Below are 17,590 nucleotides of genomic sequence, written 5' to 3' on the forward strand. Positions count from 1 at the left end.
AGACATGTCATTAGAATATGTCATAATTTATTGGCCATGAGAATCCAACCACCAGAACCCCTACTAACCCTTAAAATTAAGGATCCTGCTGCTCCTTCAAAGGTAGAGCACAGGGGTCTCACAGATCAAACCACCCCCATCCTAGTGATGTGACCTAAAAAGGCAAGATGGGAATGACCCATTGAATTAGCATTCAGCGGCGCCATAATTAATCTTACATCACATTGTACTCCTTATGAGCTATACTGGCTGAAAGTATGAGCGCAATATTAAATAAAATAAATCAAAATGAAGACAAATGTTCTAGATTTATTGCTAGGCTGCATGTGTTACATTTGTTCGGGACTGATTACTTTTGGCTGCATTTCTCAGTTGAATATTTAGGATATCCAAAACTTCTCTTTCACTTTGACTATATCTTCTAAATTTCAACCTTTTTCTCATGAATGAGCTGCTGCCAGATACTTCCACCTGGAAACTCATACAGTGTCACAGACTCTTCCTTCATTTCTGTGGAATATCCTGGATCCTGAAAGAGGTGAGAATAATTGTCTGTCAGGATTTTTATCTGCATGTGTGGGAGGATGTTGTCCAGTCTTTTAGCTTGGCTTACATTCCTACAGGAAAGGATTTGGTTTGCTTCCCTAGCCCTGTATCTAAATTGCCTTTACGCACATTGAGTGGCTGGTTGGTGCTCCAATGGCAGCAGTGGCCCAGGGACAATAAAACTAAAGCATCGGCATATTGCAGCCAATATTTCCTGTTTCCTTGGTACTGATAAGGAATGGTAAATATTCCTAAACTCGTGGAAGGATGAGGTAAGGCTTCAGTAGCCATCTCACACAGATTCACTTTTGCATATTTATTTAGAAAATGTTTTTAGCTCTAATGTGCAAGAACTAATAAAATACTTTCTCAGACCTTTGAATGGCTGTGTTGTAGTCACTGAGTAACAACACAGTCTATGATGTGGCGGAAAGGTTTTACATTACCTCTGGAGGCACATAAGCTGCATTGCAGATAGCCACAGGGTGTTTAAAGTGTTCATGTAGATGATCCACGTATTCGCACATCCTACAAGACAGAGAAATGGGGGTCTTAAGTTGTTGCCGCTGAGAAGTGAAATCATTTAAATCAGGGTCTGGGACCTTTTTTCTTTCAAAGGCTTTTTGGACAATATACAATCTTTTTGGGGCTCTGAATTTGAGACTTGCTCTGAATTGGGGCCGGCTGTTAGTCAGGGTCGGCAGTCCAGTTACAGCCGTCGCTCTGTATCCTCAGTGACTGAACCCATGCTAGCGCTGCCCCATTACTGAAAACTGACCACTGTCAGGGAGAATAAAGTTAATTTTCTCCCCGCAGCGTTCAGCTAAGTGCAGGCTCCGGGCATGTTAGTAATGCTACTAACCTGCAGATTAACCCCATATCTACAGGTTAATAGTGTTTTTTTCTGGTAACAGGCTCCCTTTAAGAAACAGAAAAACCTATGTAATTGTACAGAACAGGATGCTGAGGTGTAGAGTTCATAAGCTACCAATGGTCTGCTGACTTCATAACTGCAGAGGTTCCTCTGATATTATCAGAACAAAAACTGAGCACTTCATAGCATGGGTTTCCATGGTTCAGGAACTGCATACTAGACTTACATCACAAAGCACAATGCCAAATATGGGATGGATTGGTATAAAGCACACACCCACAGGATTCAGAAGCTGTGGAAATGTGTTCTATGGAGTGACTAACTCGTTTCTCTGGCATCTGATCAATCAATTTGGATTTAGTGAATGTCAGAAGAACATTACCTGCATCACTGCTCTGAGCTAACTGTAAAGTTTGGTGGAGGAGGGACAATACTTTGGCCAGCCCTTGAAAAAAACGGCCCCAAAGTAACTTACAGTTGCTTCTCACAAAATAATATCATCAAAAAAAGTTAATTTGTTTCGGTTCTTCAACACAAAAAGGGAAATTCATATATTATAAAGTCATTGCAAACAGAGTGATCTATTTCAAGTGTTTATTTCTGTTAATGTTGATGATTATGGCTTACAGTCAATGAAAAAGTCATTATCTCAGTTAATTAGAATATTCTATAACACCAGCTTGAAAAATTATTTTAAAATCTGAAATGTTGGCCTACTGAAATGTATTTTCAGTAAATGCAGTCAATACTTGGTCGGGGCTCGTTTTGCATCAATTACTGCATCAATGCGGCGTGGCATGGAGGCGATCAGCCTGTGGTACTGCTGAGGTGTTATGGAAGCTCAGGTTGCTTTGATAGCAGCCTTCAGCTCATCTGCATTGTTGGGTCTGGTGTCTCTCATCTTCCTCTTGGCAATACCCCATAGATTATGGGGTTAAGGTCAGGAGAGTTTGCTGGCCAATCAAGCACAGTGATACTGTTGTTTTTAAACCAGGTAATGGTACTTTTGGCAGTGTGAGCAGGTGCCAAGTCCTGCTGGAGAATGAAATTTCCATCTCCAAAAGGCTTGTCGGCAGAGGGAAGCATGAAGTTCTTTAAAATTTCCTGGTAGACTGCTGCGCTGACTTTGGTCTTAATAAAACATAGTGGACCTGCACCAGCAGATGACATGGCTCCCCAAACCATCACTGACTGTGGAAATGTCACACTAGACCTCAAGCAGCTTGGATTGTGTGCCTCTCCACTCTTCCTCCAGACTCAGGGACCTTGGTTTCCAAATGAAATGCAAAATTTACTTTCATCTGAAAACATCACTTTGGACCACTGAGCAACAGTCCTGTTCTTTTTCTCCTTGGCCCAGGTAAGACGCTTCTGGCGCTGTCAATTGATCATGAGTGGCTTGACACAAGGAATGTGACACTTGTAGCCCATGTCCTGGAAACGTCTGTGTGTGGTGGCTCTCGAAGCAATGACTCCAGCAGCAGTCCACTCCTTGTGAATCCCCCTCAAATTTTTAAATGACCTTTTCTTAACAATCCTTTCAAGGCTGCGGTTATCCCAGTTGCTTGAGCACCTTTCTCTACCACACTTTTTCCTTCCACTCAACTTTCCATTAATATGCTTCGATACAGCACTCTATGAACAGCCAGCTTCTTTAGCAATGACCTTTTGTAGCTTACCCTCCTTGCAGAGCGTGTCAATGAATGCCTTATGGACATTTGTCAAGTCAGTAGTCTTCCCTATGATTGTGGAGCCTACTGAAACAGACTAAGGGACCTTTTTAAACGCTTAGGCCTGTTTCACACATCAGTTTTTTGAAATCCGTCAAAATCCGCCGTTGTGCAAAAAAAAAACATCCGCCATTTTGCTTGGCGGATCCGTTTCTTTTCCCATTGAGTTGCATTACTGGCGGATCTTGACTGATGGCCATCCGTTCGATCCGTTTTTTTGCGGATCCGCCCAAATTTTGGCGTCCGTCGACATGCCTGAACGGACCATGTAACGTTTTTTCGGCGACCGGATCCACATTTGACATTGCGCATGCCCGGAGGATTTGCCTTTCTCGGAAATTTAACCCTAAACTCTGTTCTGGCGGCGAAAAAACTCTCTCTCTCCCCCCCCCCCCCTCCCCAGGCAGCGGTTCCTTTAAAATTCTTCCTTCGACGGATCCGTTTAAATAACGGTCCGGTGACAAACATTGTCATCAGTCCAAGAACGGATCCGTTGTCTGCCATTTTAGCGGATTTTAACTGAAGCAAAAAACTGATGTGTGAAACAGGCCTTAGGAAGGTGTTTTCTCTTAATTACTCTAATTTACTGAGATAATGACTTTTGGGTTTTCATTGGCTGTAAGACATAATCGTCAATATAAACAGAAATAAACACTTGAAATAGATCACTGTTTGTCATGATTCTATATAATATATGTTTCACTTTTTGTATTGAAGAACTGAAATAAATTGACTTTGATGTTATTCTAATTTTGTGAGAAGCACCTGTAGTTCTAGTAAAGGAAAATCTTCATATGTCAGCAGACCAAGACATTTTGAACAATTATTGCTTCCATCTATGTGGTAACAGTTTGGGGAAGTTCCTCTTATGTTCCAGCATGACTGTGTAAAGTCCAAGAAGTCATGATTGGGGTAGTTTGGTGTGGAAGAACATGACCAGTCACACAGATCCCTTACCTCAACACAATCCAACAACTTTAGGATGAACTAGAAAAGAGACTGTGAGCATGGCCCTCTCATCCAACATCAGTGTCTGATCTGACAAATCCTGTTCTAGATGAATGGTTAAAAATCCCCACAGAGAAACATGAAAATCTGATAGAAAGTCTTCAAAGAACAGTGGATGCTGCTGTAGCTGCAAGCGAGGAACCAACTTTGTATTAATGCTTATAGAGTTAATGCTCCTGTAGGTGTAATGTGAAGGTGTCCCTATACTTTTGCCCATATAGTACAGCCTAGACTACACACAGTAGTTTTATGGGATGATTTTTGGTTAAACTTGCACCCTGAAAAATGCCATAAAAGGTTGTAGAAAATTTGAGAATTATATACCTTTTAATCTCTTCAGTGCTGAAATTCTTGAGGTTTCCGGATTTTTACCATTGTCCTTCCATATGGCATCAGTTTTACTGTTCAATGGCATTCAAATACTATGAGATTTTTAACCCAGTGCCAAAGACTGTTAAAAGGAAATTTTCCATTTTAAGCAGCGATGACCTACTTCTAGGACATCTTATCACTTTATGGTGCTGCAGAAGTCTGATCTCTTGAACCCCCAAGAATGTGAGAATGAAGGGGATGCACCATTGTAAGGTTTTACTGTACTGTTCCCTACCACTTGGCTGTGCTGGGAACTGCAGCTTCCACCTTTTCCCCAGTGCCCTGCATAGCAGATGACCAAGTCACCACTGTGCATGAGACACGTGCTGCACCAGAAGTGTTGCCCCTTTAATCTTAGGAGAGATTGGGGTCCCAAAGGTTAGATTCCTGATTTATGATAAAATAACATTTCCTTGAGATTACTGTGAAAGTCTTAAATTTATCTACCTAAAATCCAGTGATGACCAGTGAAATTCAGTCAAATAGCTACATCTTGGTGAACACACCTGTTTACTAGGCTTCCTGAGATGGAGATGTAATCAAATATGATCAAGTGTTGCACCAGTTCACAGAGTCCAACTCCTCCCGCATGTGGGCAGACCGGAACTGAATAAAAGTAGACAAGCACACTTAATACAGGTCTAGTAATGATCATCACTGATATGCTTTTATTGTAAACTTTTTTGTTTTGCTTTTTTTTTTTTTTTTTTCTTACAGTGAAGTGGGTGGCGCTACACAAGAGAGGGCATGGGTAACAGGTTTACTATTTAAGTATAAAAAAAATGGTGCATGTTTTAGCGGGAATCGATGCCAACTCTTAGTTGATAAAGATTCCCCAAATGTATCAACAAAATTACACCATGCTTGATGAGTCCCCCACCACATGCTGCCCAAATTGCTGCTGAAAATCTGTTATTTTGATGTCACTCGATACCTATGGCCAATCAGGGCTGGCTTCATTCTCCTAATTGACATCCAGAGGAAGTGAGATCTGCAGCTTACTCAGGATGTCTTGATTTGTCCAATGTAGTGTACAGTGAAGCCAGCGCTGACTGTCCGCAATGATCGTCATGCAATCCTTTGGAAAGGCGCCGGCACCAGAGGTGGGTAGAAGTGTTATTATTTGACGGGGTGAAATGTAGGGTTTCAGAGGGGTTGTTTAAGTGGTGGATCTGATTGGTTATCGCTGGGATTATTTTGAAAGCATATTCTTTTAACCTGTTTTAGGAAATCTTGTGCACACTGGACAATGTCTGCAGTCACCTTCACTGTCGAGAGTCCTTCTTAACTTTCAGCGAACTCAACCCTTCAGGAAGTTGAACACACTTTTTCCAATTCATCTTTTTTAATGTTTGTAATATTAGAGACTTGGGCGCCAACTGACCAAAACAATTTTGTCAGAACTCTGACATCAATTGCTTTAAAAAGTCACAAAATATTGACATAACTTGGAGTTGCAATAATTTTGTAACTTTTTGACATCTTCACACCAGTTTCTCCCACCTCTGCCAAAATGGGCACAACTGGAGCGCGTGACACCATAGCTCTTATAATTCATGGCAAGCTTTGGCGTTCCTTTGCCAGTTACGGACTTGAGTAAGATATATACGGGGTACACAGATGGTCCTAATTTATGAAACACAGGCAGAAAATTGCCAGTCTTGATGCCTTCTAAACAGAGGGCTTGGATTTTGCTAAAAGATTGCTTGAATTGGCATCGAAATCCTTAACCCATCCCCGAGTATTGTTTTAAACATTCCATTTATCTGCCGCTGAAACACTATTGTGAAAAATATGGATATTTTGGAAAAGGAAGCAAATTATAATTTCCAGACATATCACATTTCATTGTGACATACAATATGTGGCTATGCTATTGGAAATTATTTTTATAGGGCAATCTGGTCATTTAGTTGTGTAACTAATGGTATACTGAAAATTCCCATGTTTGGTATCTGATAAGACAATGAATTGTTAACCTGTTTGTGTGCTGCCTATGGACTCCAGAAAAGGAACATTTTAGTTAAGACATTATTCACATTCTTGATTAATCCATTAACAGGTGGTACTAATATGTTGCATGTTTATGTATGTAGTGTGGTTGTATGTATGCAGTGTGTAGTTATTTATTTTACTCATCTATATAGCGCCATTAATTCCACAGCGTTTTACAGACATTATTGGCACTGTCCCCAATAGGGAATTTAGATTGTGAGCCCCTTCAGTATGTCTTTGGAATGTGGGAGGAAACCCGAGTACCCGGAGGAAACCCACACAAACACAGGGAGAACATACAAACTCCTTGCAGATGTTGTCCTTGGTGGGATTTGGACCCAGGACCCCAGTGCTGCAAGGCTGCAGTGCTAACTACTGAGCCACCATGCTGCCCTGTATGTATGTAGCATTTATGTTGTATGTATGTAGTGTTTGCTATATGTATGTTGTATGCATGTAGTGTCTGTTATATGGATGTAGTATGTATGTTGTATGTATGTAGTGTGTATGTTATATGCACACATTATGTATGTAGTATGCATGCTGTATGTATGTAGTGTATATGTTATATGTATGTAGTACCGTATGTATGTTATATGAATGTAGTATGTATGCCATAATTCATGATAACAGGCGAGCTGAACTGTTATACAGCTCATATAGCTTAGGTTTCTTCAGAGCCTCGAATTTGAAGAATGATCTGTACACAGGCTTTACCATGAGTTGTCACAGTTTTGTCAGGTGGATTTTTTTTTTCCAGATGAAACATAATAAAAATGTTCACCTGTAAGAAATGGAAAAACAACTTCACATAGCAAAAAGGCCAGCAACTTTTCATGCAGTTTTGATGCATTTTTAACTGTACCCCAACCTTGTACCTAGCTCTGTGTGTGTGAAGGGTGAAATAATAAATTGTAACATTAATCAGCATGGCTGTGGAACTTTTTAAATTAACTAACAAAAGAATAGTATAGGTCCAGCATTATTCTTCAACAGCGAGGCGTGCGAATATATTGGAAAAGTCTTCATATCAGAGCTGAACATTCAGCACTATGATGCCCTGTGGCAGTTGTGTTTCCTCTGCTGCTTCTCGATTATAATTAGTCTTACTATTGAATTTCTTGGCCATGAGCAGAACAGACAGGTTTTCATTCACACTCCCCAATCTGCAGCTGTCGATCTGGAGATACTGGAGGGCGTGGGCTTGTAGGAACTGTTTAAACATGACTCTGTTGTGGCACTGGGCAAACAAAAAAGCAGAGATTTAGTATTTCCAGATGATATAGCAAAAAAACATTGAGGTCCGTTCACATTCTGCAGGGTATTTGCTGCAGATTTTGTTGTAGAAAGTTCTGCAACTATGTTTTTCATCTGAAACGGCTCCATTCAGATGAATAGAAGCTGACTTTCAGATGCAGAAATTTCTGCAACAAAATGTTTAATGTGAGAATTCAGTCTAAGGCCAAGGTCACACTTGCGAGAAACTCGCACGAGTCTCGTGTCTCAATACCCAGCACTGCCACCGCCACTCGGACCAGAGTGTACGGCTGCATGTATTTCTATGTAGCTGAGCGCTCCGGTCCGAGTGCCAGGTATTGAGACGCGAGACTTGTGCGAGTTTCTCGCAAGTGTAACCCCGGCCTAAGGGCTCGCTCCCACAAGCGAATAAATCAGACAAGTGCAATCCGATAAGAAATCGGATAGCACCTCAACCAGTGTTATTCTATGGGGCAACGCACATCTGCTATTATTGTCTCATGCTGATTCGGCATAAGAAAACATGCCGAATGCTGCCGGTAGGCAGCTGTGAGTATTAGATTGCATGCACCCATACAAGTTTATGGGTGCGCGTGAAACATCGCACTGCACTCACCCGATAGTGTGATTCCCGCGGACGCTGGCAATGTAGGAGATGGAGCAATTAATTTCTCAATCTCCTCCGCAGCTGTGCTGCCATTGTCTCATGCGAGGGGATTGAAGCACACAGCACTGACACTCTAATCACGTAGAAGAAGATGAGCCAGGACAGAGTCAGCGGTTCCCGGTACACTTTGGGGCTGGAACTATTGGGACTGTCATCACTGTTGCCGGGGGACGATTCTTCTGAGTGGGGAGGACCTTTGCACTGGACAACAGGGGGCGTGGGGGAGAGAAAAAGGGCTGAGCGCAGGAACGATGGAGATTTGGCGGGAAGGCGACAGGAGAACAAGGAGAAGGTTGACTCCCTCTCCACTTCTCCGACTGCTAACTCCTTATCATCTATCCCCCAGCGGTATGACTTGCCCACTGACTGTGTCCTTACTGAGCTGTCCCCGGACCTTCCTTTACTGGACGCTTGAAGCAGAGCAGGAGCTGAGTGTCATTGGCATCCGATGCTATACGTATGTTGTGTGACTCTGGCCTAAGGCTATGTTTACCCCGATGAGCTTTTGGTGGGTTATCGAAGCTGCAGAATTTCTGCACATATTATTTAAACTGGGTTTCTTCCATTTTTTTAACATGAGATTTTATAGCTTTTTTTGTCTCTTGTTGGTATAGTCATGCGTTAAATAAAGTTGCTTTGCTTTTGATACCTCCTGGTATTTGGCTTCTACAGAACCTTATTGATATACTTAGGTTTGGATTAAACATGTTTTTGATACGTTTCCTATGCGAAAATGCACTAAAAATGCATGTGCGTTTTTTACCTGCGGATTTCCTCATAAAATGAAAGTCTATGGGAGAGAATTGGCATGCGGCAGAAATAAAACACGCATCGCAGGTCAGTTTACCATGCGTAAAAAGAAAGAAAAAGAAAAAAAAACCAGTGGGCAGGAGATTTCTATAAATCCCACCCAATTTGCTGGAAATGTAAGATGCTGTGTTTTGACAAAAACAAACATGCAGTGTCAAAAATGCACCAAAACCTCATCATGGGAACTTAGCCTTAACAAACAAGTGCTATGTGTGATAGTCTATGGGGCTGTTCACATGTCAGTGATTTTTTTTTTGCGGACTGAGTAGTCCATGCAAAATTGCAGAGGAATGTTTGAAATTGATCTGAGTGCAAGAAAGTCTATGAGACCATAAAAAAAAAAAAAATCACACTGCACTCCGATGCCGAAGGCTTCATTCAGACATCAGGTTTTATTGTTTTACATACAAGAAAAACGGACAGAGTTTAATCAGTGATTTTCATCAGAGTTTCATCAGTTTTTTTCATGAATGAGAAAAAGAAAAGTTTCTCCACCTTCTCCTATCTATCAGTCAAGGGGAAAAAGAGACCGCACATAGATGGCATCCGAGTGGAGCCCAATTTTTTCACTGACCCATAGACTTTCATTACTGTGTTTAATCTGACACTCAGATCAATATCGGATATGTTGCTGAAATTTTTCGCGGACCACTCTGTTTGCAAAAAATCCCAAACATGTGACAGACCCCATAGACTGTCACAGGTAACAGTGCTATCCATGAAAAAAATTGATTGTATTTGTATGTGAAAAACTCACATGCGATCCCTAAGACTTCAACATATATGAGCCAAATTTTAAATCTTTTAGAAAACATAACCCAGCTCAATATCTGTGGCCTTATAATGCTCATCTTATACTAACAACAACATATTCTAAAGCACTTTACACTTAGGGCCTCATATACTATGCTTGTAATTTAAAGGAGCTGTCTCAAGTTCGCAAAGAGAACATTTTCCGAGGTGACAGATTATTTACCTTCAAATATAGGGTTAATTTGTGAGTAAATAGTGTTACAATGCTGTCTAGCTGCCTTACTAAAAGGCTACCAGGAGAAAATTAACTTGTTTTTTCTCAGGAGCACTGTCATGTGGGAATGCATAGAGTGGCTATGTGGCACCCCAGGAGTCCGGTTGCCACAGTGGCATTGCCTCCCTCAGAGGGGAGTGATGTCATGCTTGGAAGCAAGGAGGGTTCCCCTTGCCAGGTAACACCAGCATCCAACACTTTTCCTGACTTCAGACCAGAAGGGGGAGCTCTAACACCTGGTTTCAGGAGAGCTTCCCTATAAGTTCTGGCCTGGAAGCGGGGTTAGGCAGTCAGTGGTGGGGACTGGAAGAGTGAGGAGCTTGTCCCCAGACAGGAGTTGCAGTCTGAGTCAGAGAAGAGTTATAGAGGAAGAGAGAAGTCTAGGAAAATCTGGGGAGTGGAGCTGTGACCAAGCTCACCCCAGAACAGAGCGCTAGAACCGGGCGCCGGAGTCCATGGCTGCACGGGTACAACAGTCCCAGCAGCTAAATCCGGAGGGCAGGGATCTGCAGGTCCCCTGGCCCTTCATACACTCGGGGCACAGCAGCAAATCAGAGCCCGGAGCTGCCACAAAGGAGCAACACCTGCAATAGGCTCAAGCTGCCTGCCATACGGGCAAGTACAGGAACCATAAGGAACAGAGGCTTGAGCATAGCTTTAAGCAGCAAGGATCTCAGAACAGGGCAGCAAGGAGGCCTCCAACCCCATCTGGCTTCAGGGACCCTAGATTGCTTCCAGGCTGTCCGGAACTCCATTTACATCTGTTAGCAGTGCTCCGGTCTGCATTCCAAACCATCAAGCAAAAGGTAAAGGAAATTACAGTTCATGTGTCTGCAGTTATTCATTATTCCCTCAGTCCTGCACCCCAACGTCACTATCCCTTATAAGAACTATTACTGCCCTGGGGCCTAGCTCTACCCGTGGAGAGCTGCAATAATACTGCTGCATCACCAACGGCCCCGTCTGTCTCCTTAGGCAGAGTCGACCATCCCCTTATTGCCGAACACCACTGGTGGCGTCACAAATTAATACCCTACAAACTTTCCTCCTCAATAATTTTAATGGAAGCCCAGGGCCGCGTCATTACAGCCGCAACATTCCCTGAAGGACCGGTCCGGGACCGAGTACCCCACGGCCCTGTGGGGTGCTCTAGCAACAGTTACGGTTATCAGCACTGCTCATTATAGTATGAGTGGCGGATATAAGTACACCCCGGCAGCCTGATTAACAGCTCGCTGTGCACAGATGCTCTGCAGAACCAGCTGTCAATCATAGTCCTGGGACCTGCTTACAGCGTTGCTCAAAGTGTAGTGACTGAAATGACTGAAAGCCGGCAAGTAGGAGATAGGTTAGTTTTCTCCTGGTAGCCTAAAGGTACTGTCACACTTAGCGATGCACCAGCGATCCCGACCAGCGATATGACGCGGTCAGGATCGCTGGTGCATCGCTAAGTGGTCGCTAGTGAGCTGCCACACAGGCAGATCTCACCAGCGACATAGCAGGGGTCGGGGGGTCGCTACTTACCTGTCAGACGAGGTGATCCTGACATCCACGCGTCGCTTGTCTCCACAGCAGGAAGCCGACGACGAGAAACGGCCCAGGACGTTCTCGCGCGATCAGCGATAACCAGCGGGGGAGCGGTCGGAGGTAAGTATCACACATAGCGATATCGCTAGCAATATCGCTAGAACGTCACAAAAACCAGTGACGTTATAGCGATATTGCTAGCGATATCGCTTAGTGTGACAGGCCCATAATATTCAGGAAGGTGGCCCGAGAGCATTGTAATTGTTATTTACCTATAGATTAACACTATATCTGAAGGTATACAGCATTTTCTTACTGTAGATGGCAGGTTCCCTTTAAATGGTTAAAATTCCAAAGTACTTTTAAAAACAAACAAGTAAGCAATTTACTTATTATTTAAAATCCTTAAAAGATCTCAAGAACAGAGGGATTTTTTATTCTATTTTGTACAGCTCGTTGCTAGAGTTGAGCGACTTTTGGTTTTTTAGGGTCGCGTTTCGTTTCGTGAAACCCGACTTTTCCAAAAGTCGGGTCGAGCAAGATCGTCCGATTATAGGGAAAAGTCGGGGTCGTCCCGAAACACGAAACCCAATGTAAGTCAATGGGGAATAAAAGTCGGCAGTGAGAGGAGGACAGGAAACACACCTACAGTGCCCATTTGAATGCCAAAAGCATCAATTCTTCTTACTTAAGCTTGTCAACCTTAATTAACTTCATAATACAAGTTACGCACTGAAAAATGGGGGTTATTTGGCTAAAGTTGTGGGGGGGGGGGCTGGCTGCAGGTTTTCATGTGCCCTGGGCGAAAGAGCGCCCCTTTAACACATACCACAACTCATCATGCTCCGATGCGGCAGAGAAATAGCGGTATAGTACAATGAAAAATACCTCACTTTTTACATCTCATGACGAGGCCCATCTATTTCTCCATACAGAATCATTGGTCCCATATAATGTTTGAAACAGTATATGATGAGCTCCACATAATGCTACAGTATATGTTGGTCCCCATGGATGAAGCTCCACTGTCTTATGGGCCCAAATAATGCTCCAAACATAATGGGCCCCATTTCTAATGCTCTAGTGTATAATGGGCCCTGTAAATGCTGCTCCAGTGTCTGATGTCCACCTTTGGAATGTTCCAGTGTATGGTGGGCCCCATCTATCATTCTCCAGAGTATAGTGCTCCCCAAAAATTGCTGTCACAACATTGAAAACAATCAAATAAGTCTCCTCGCTAGGGAATCCCTGTACTTGTCTGGACTCCTCGTCGTCCCCATCTTCCATCTCACTGCACAGTATTTCAACTTTGCAAGTGCTGTGATCCTGGGCAAGCAGGGGGGGCCCACTCGTTGGCGACGGCACTGGCACAGGGCCCCTGATAGTACGGTGGTGTGTCTGATGGCGGGTGGGCCGAACCTGCCCTTTCATCTGCAGCTTCCTCTTTGTCACCGTGTAAGATGGAACTGTATATGGGAAGGGTAACCTGAGTTTCATCAGGGTCAGATTCAGGCCAGGTAGCGTGCGAGGGGAATGTAGTGGTCTGGGTCAATGTACCAGCAGATTCATCGAGCAGTGGCTGGGCATCAGTGCACTTGTGTCGCCCCCAGGAGTACGGTCGCCACAGTGGCATTACCTTCTTCCTAGGGAGTGTGATGTCATGCTTGGGAGCAACGAAGGATCTCTCTAGCAGGTTAACTGATTGGGCGGCGTTATTCCCACGAGTCATGACCCTCCAAACAGCGTTCATGAAGGCAAAGTGTTTGTTTTACGTGGGCAGTATGGTTGCAAAGCTGAACCTTAAAGGAATGTCCAGAAGGGCACCACCAGGAGTGGAGCCTACGTTTAAATTCGACTCCACCTGGGAAACCTCAACCATGCCAGCTACAGAACAGATGCACACATTGCAAGCTTAATTCCGTTAACGAACGAGACTCCGTCATGCCCCGCGGTCCGAGTCCGGCTTACTAGAGGGACACGTGAGGCTCTGACACATGAGATTGGCCAATAACTGGTGTGTCATGCCCTTACATGTCCGTGGCTGCATGTGCGCTACACTGAAAAGGCCAGCGTTTGTCGCTTACAGGTGCAGATAACCCGCTGAACAACGTTAGTGATGGGGATCACTGATTACAATTATTACCCGCGAACAATGATTTCCCAGTAAGTGCAGGTCAACCGCAGTTCCGGAATTAGGCCTAACCGTCATTCCTGAAAAAATGAAAAACTTACGTGTGCAAACCACAGGTGCTGTAGCTTGCTTAACAGCTCGCCAGCCATTCTCACGCCCAGTATGGATTACACGTGATTGCACAAAGGTGAGAAAGGGTACCGTATCCCCGGATAACATGTATGGATAGCGTACACATTCAAAATATATGTCTCAGGAGGCAGGCTCAGATGGTGTTAGGCCCAGTATGGATTGCACGTGATTGCACAAAGGTTAGAAAGGGTACCGTATCCCCGGATAACATGTATGGATAGCGTACACATTGAAAATATATGTCTCAGGAGGCAGGCTCAGACGGTGTTAGGCCCAGTATGGATTGCACGTGATTGCACAAAGGTTAGAAAGGGTACCGTGTCCCCAGATAACATGTATGGATAGCGTACACATTCAAAATATATGTCTATACATCAGGAGGCAGGCTCAGACGGTGTTAGGCCCAGTATGGATTGCACGTGATTGCACAAAGGTTAGAAAGGGTACCGTATCCCCGGATAACATGTATGGATAGCGTACACATTCAAAATATATGTCTCAGGAGGCAGGCTCAGATGGTGTTAGGCCCAGTATGGATTGCACGTGATTGCACAAAGGTTAGAAAGGGTACCGTGTCCCCAGATAACATGTATGGATAGCGTACACATTCAAAATATATGTCTATACATCAGGAGGCAGGCTCAGACGGTGTTAGGCCCAGTATGGATTGCACGTGATTGCACAAAGGTTAGAAAGGGTACCGTATCCCCGGATAACATGTATGGATAGCGTACACATTCAAAATATATGTCTCAGGAGGCAGGCTCAGACGGTGTTAGGCCCAGTATGGATTGCACGTGATTGCACAAAGGTTAGAAAGGGTACCGTATCCCCGGATAACATGTATGGATAGCGTACACATTGAAAATATATGTCTCAGGAGGCAGGCTCAGAAGGTGTTAGGCCCAGTATGGATTGCACGTGATTGCACAAAGGTTAGAAAGGGTACCGTATCCCCGGATAACATGTATGGATAGCGTACACATTCAAAATATATGTCTCAGGAGGCAGGCTCAGACGGTGTTAGGCCCAGTATGGATTGCAAGTGATTGCACAAAGGTTAGAAAGGGTACCGTATCCCCAGATAACATGTATGGATAGCGTACACATTCAAAATATATGTCTATACATCAGGAGGCAGGCTCAGACGGTGTCAGGCACAGTATGGATTTGACGGCCCAGATTACACAGCGGAGGAGTAGGGAGAGGTAAAGATTGCAAATGCTGGGGCCCTGCCCAAGCAAGGGGGGCCCACTCGTGGGCGTCGGTACTGGCACTGGGCCCCTCATAGTACAGCGGTGTGTCTGACGGCGGGTGTGCACCACCACCGTCAGAGACACTTGATTGCACTATGAGGGACCCTGTGCCAGTGCCCGCGCCCAAGAGTCGACCTACCCACCTGTCCAGGGCAACGGCACTCGCACGGTGTCGTGCGCTAGGTGGTGACCCCGGCCATGGGGGGGGAGGCAGCACAGTTAGGGAGTTTTAGAAAGTGGCATATGTTGATGTTGGACATTCAGCTGATGCAAAAGGCGAAATAGGTGAAGTCCCAGGAAGAGGTGGACCAAAGCAAGCCATTTTTCTGTCACCCTATGTGTCATCAGGGGAAGGTGGGACAAATCCTTGGAAACCCATGCATGGTTCATTTTAATGAAGGTTAGATCATCCACATTTTGGGTTGACAGACGGGTCCTTTTTTCTGTCAGGATTGATCCAGCTGCACTGAAGACTCTTTCCGATAGCACACTTGCAGCTGGGCAAGCGAGCTCCTGTAAGGCATATTGGGCCAATTCAGGCCAGGTGTCCAGTTTAGCGGCCCAATAGTCAAAGGGGAATGACCTGTGTGGGAGAACATCGATATGGGAGGAAAAGTAGTTTGTAACCATAGTTGACAACTGCTGTCTCCTGTCACTTTCCATCGATGCAGTATTACCAGTTGTGTGAGCGGTATTTGAAAAATCAGTCCACAACATTGTCATGAAACCCCTGTCTCCAACGCCACTTCTGCTGTGTGCACCACGAACACCTCTGCCAAGCTGGCCCCGGCCCGTACGGCTCGTGTGAGAACCATCACCGCTGCTGTGTGCTGGGAATGCCTCAAGCAACCGATTCACCAGAGTTGCTTGTTTATTAGCCAATATTAGGTCAAGGTTCTCCTGTGGCATGATATTTTGTAATTTGCCTTTATAGCGTGGATCCAGGATGCTGGCCAACCAGTAGTCGTCATCGTTCATCATTTTGGCAATGCGGGGGTCCCTTTTTAGGATCTGCAAGGCATAATCTGACATGTGGGCCAATGTTCCCGGTGTCAATGATGCACTGCGAGTGCTGGGTGGAGGAGCACTTTCTGGCAAATCCACATCCCTCCAGTCACGCACAAACCCTGTACCAGACCTTGCCACGCCAACATTTTCACTTGCCCCACGAGATGCATCCTCCTCCCCTAAGTAATCATCCCCATCATCATCATCCTCCTCCTCTTCTTCCTCCACCTCGTCCAGGAGAGGTCCCTGAGCAGACAATGGCTGAATGTCATCAAGGATTCCCTCCTCCTCTTCCTCCTCATCAACATTGGCTGCAGACGACTGCTCCTTAAGGTGCGTCAAAGTTTGCATGAGCAGACGCATAAGTGGGATGCTCATGCTTAGGATGGCGTCGTCTGCGCTTACCAGCCGTGTGCATTCCTCAAAACACTGAAGGACTTTACAGAGGTCTTTCAGCTTCGACCACTGCACACCTGTCAGCTCCATGTCTGCTCTCAAAGTGCCTGGCCGTGTATCCTCCCACAAATGCATTATGGCCTGCCTCTGCTCGCACAGCCGCTCCACCATGTGCAGGGTGGAGTTCCACCTTGTTGCAATGTCGATAATGAGGCGGTGGTTGGGAAGGTGGAGCAATCGCTGCAGCTTCTGCATACGAACGGAGTGTACAGGCGACCGGCGGATGTGTGCGCACAGTCTTCGCACCTTCTGGAGCAGGGCTGTTAACTCCGGATAATTTTTGAGGAAGCACTGCACCACCAGGTTCAAGGTGTGAGCCAAGCAAGGTATGTGGCTGAGTTTTGAAAGGGCTATGGCTGCCACAAAATTACGGCCGTTATCACTAACTACCTTGCCTGCCTCAAGATGTACACTGCCCAGCCATGACTCAGTTTGTCGCTTCAAGTACTCGGCCAGCACCTCGGCGGTGTGTCTGTCGCCCAAACACATCATCTGCAACACAGCCTGCTGACGCTTTCCACTAGCTGCTCGATAGGGGGACACCTCGTGTGCAACAGTGGCAGCTGCAGATGGAGTGCTCGTACGACTGCGCTCTGTGGACGAGCTTTCGCTTCTGGAGGAGGAGGAGGAGGGTCGAACGCCTACAGCCAACTGTTTCCTATACCGTGGGCTAGGCAGCACTGTCCCACCACCGCTGTCCCCTGTGGACCCTGCATCCACCACATTAACCCAGTGCGCAGTGATGGACACATAACGGCCCTGGCCATGCCGACTGGACCATGCATCAGTTGTGA

At 45.1% G+C, this 17,590-nt stretch overlaps 1 protein-coding gene across 3 annotated transcripts in view; it reads right to left on the bottom strand.

Moving 5' to 3' along the window:
* Window positions 1–289: 289 nt before the first annotated feature.
* ENOSF1 (enolase superfamily member 1) overlaps window positions 290–17,590 on the bottom strand; it is a 57,840-nt gene continuing 40,539 nt past the window's right edge. Inside the window, exons 13-16 of one of the 3 annotated variants that reach the window (XM_073550873.1) lie at window positions 7,243–7,309; window positions 5,037–5,136; window positions 993–1,074; window positions 290–529 (exon numbers count right to left, since the gene is read on the bottom strand). In XM_073550873.1, the coding sequence (XP_073406974.1) occupies window positions 422–529; window positions 993–1,074; window positions 5,037–5,136; window positions 7,243–7,309 (357 nt within the window). In that variant the 3' untranslated portion in view covers window positions 290–421. Of the gene's footprint in view, window positions 530–992; window positions 1,075–5,036; window positions 5,137–7,242; window positions 7,310–7,635; window positions 7,766–17,590 lie in introns of those variants that run through there. The other 2 variants (XM_073550872.1, XR_012221270.1) reach the window with 2 other exon arrangements.

This window comes from Dendrobates tinctorius, unplaced genomic scaffold, assembly GCF_039654945.1.
Source record: "Dendrobates tinctorius isolate UK_male_01 unplaced genomic scaffold, ASM3965494v1 ptg000171l, whole genome shotgun sequence".
Classification (NCBI taxonomy): Eukaryota; Metazoa; Chordata; class Amphibia; order Anura; family Dendrobatidae; genus Dendrobates; species Dendrobates tinctorius.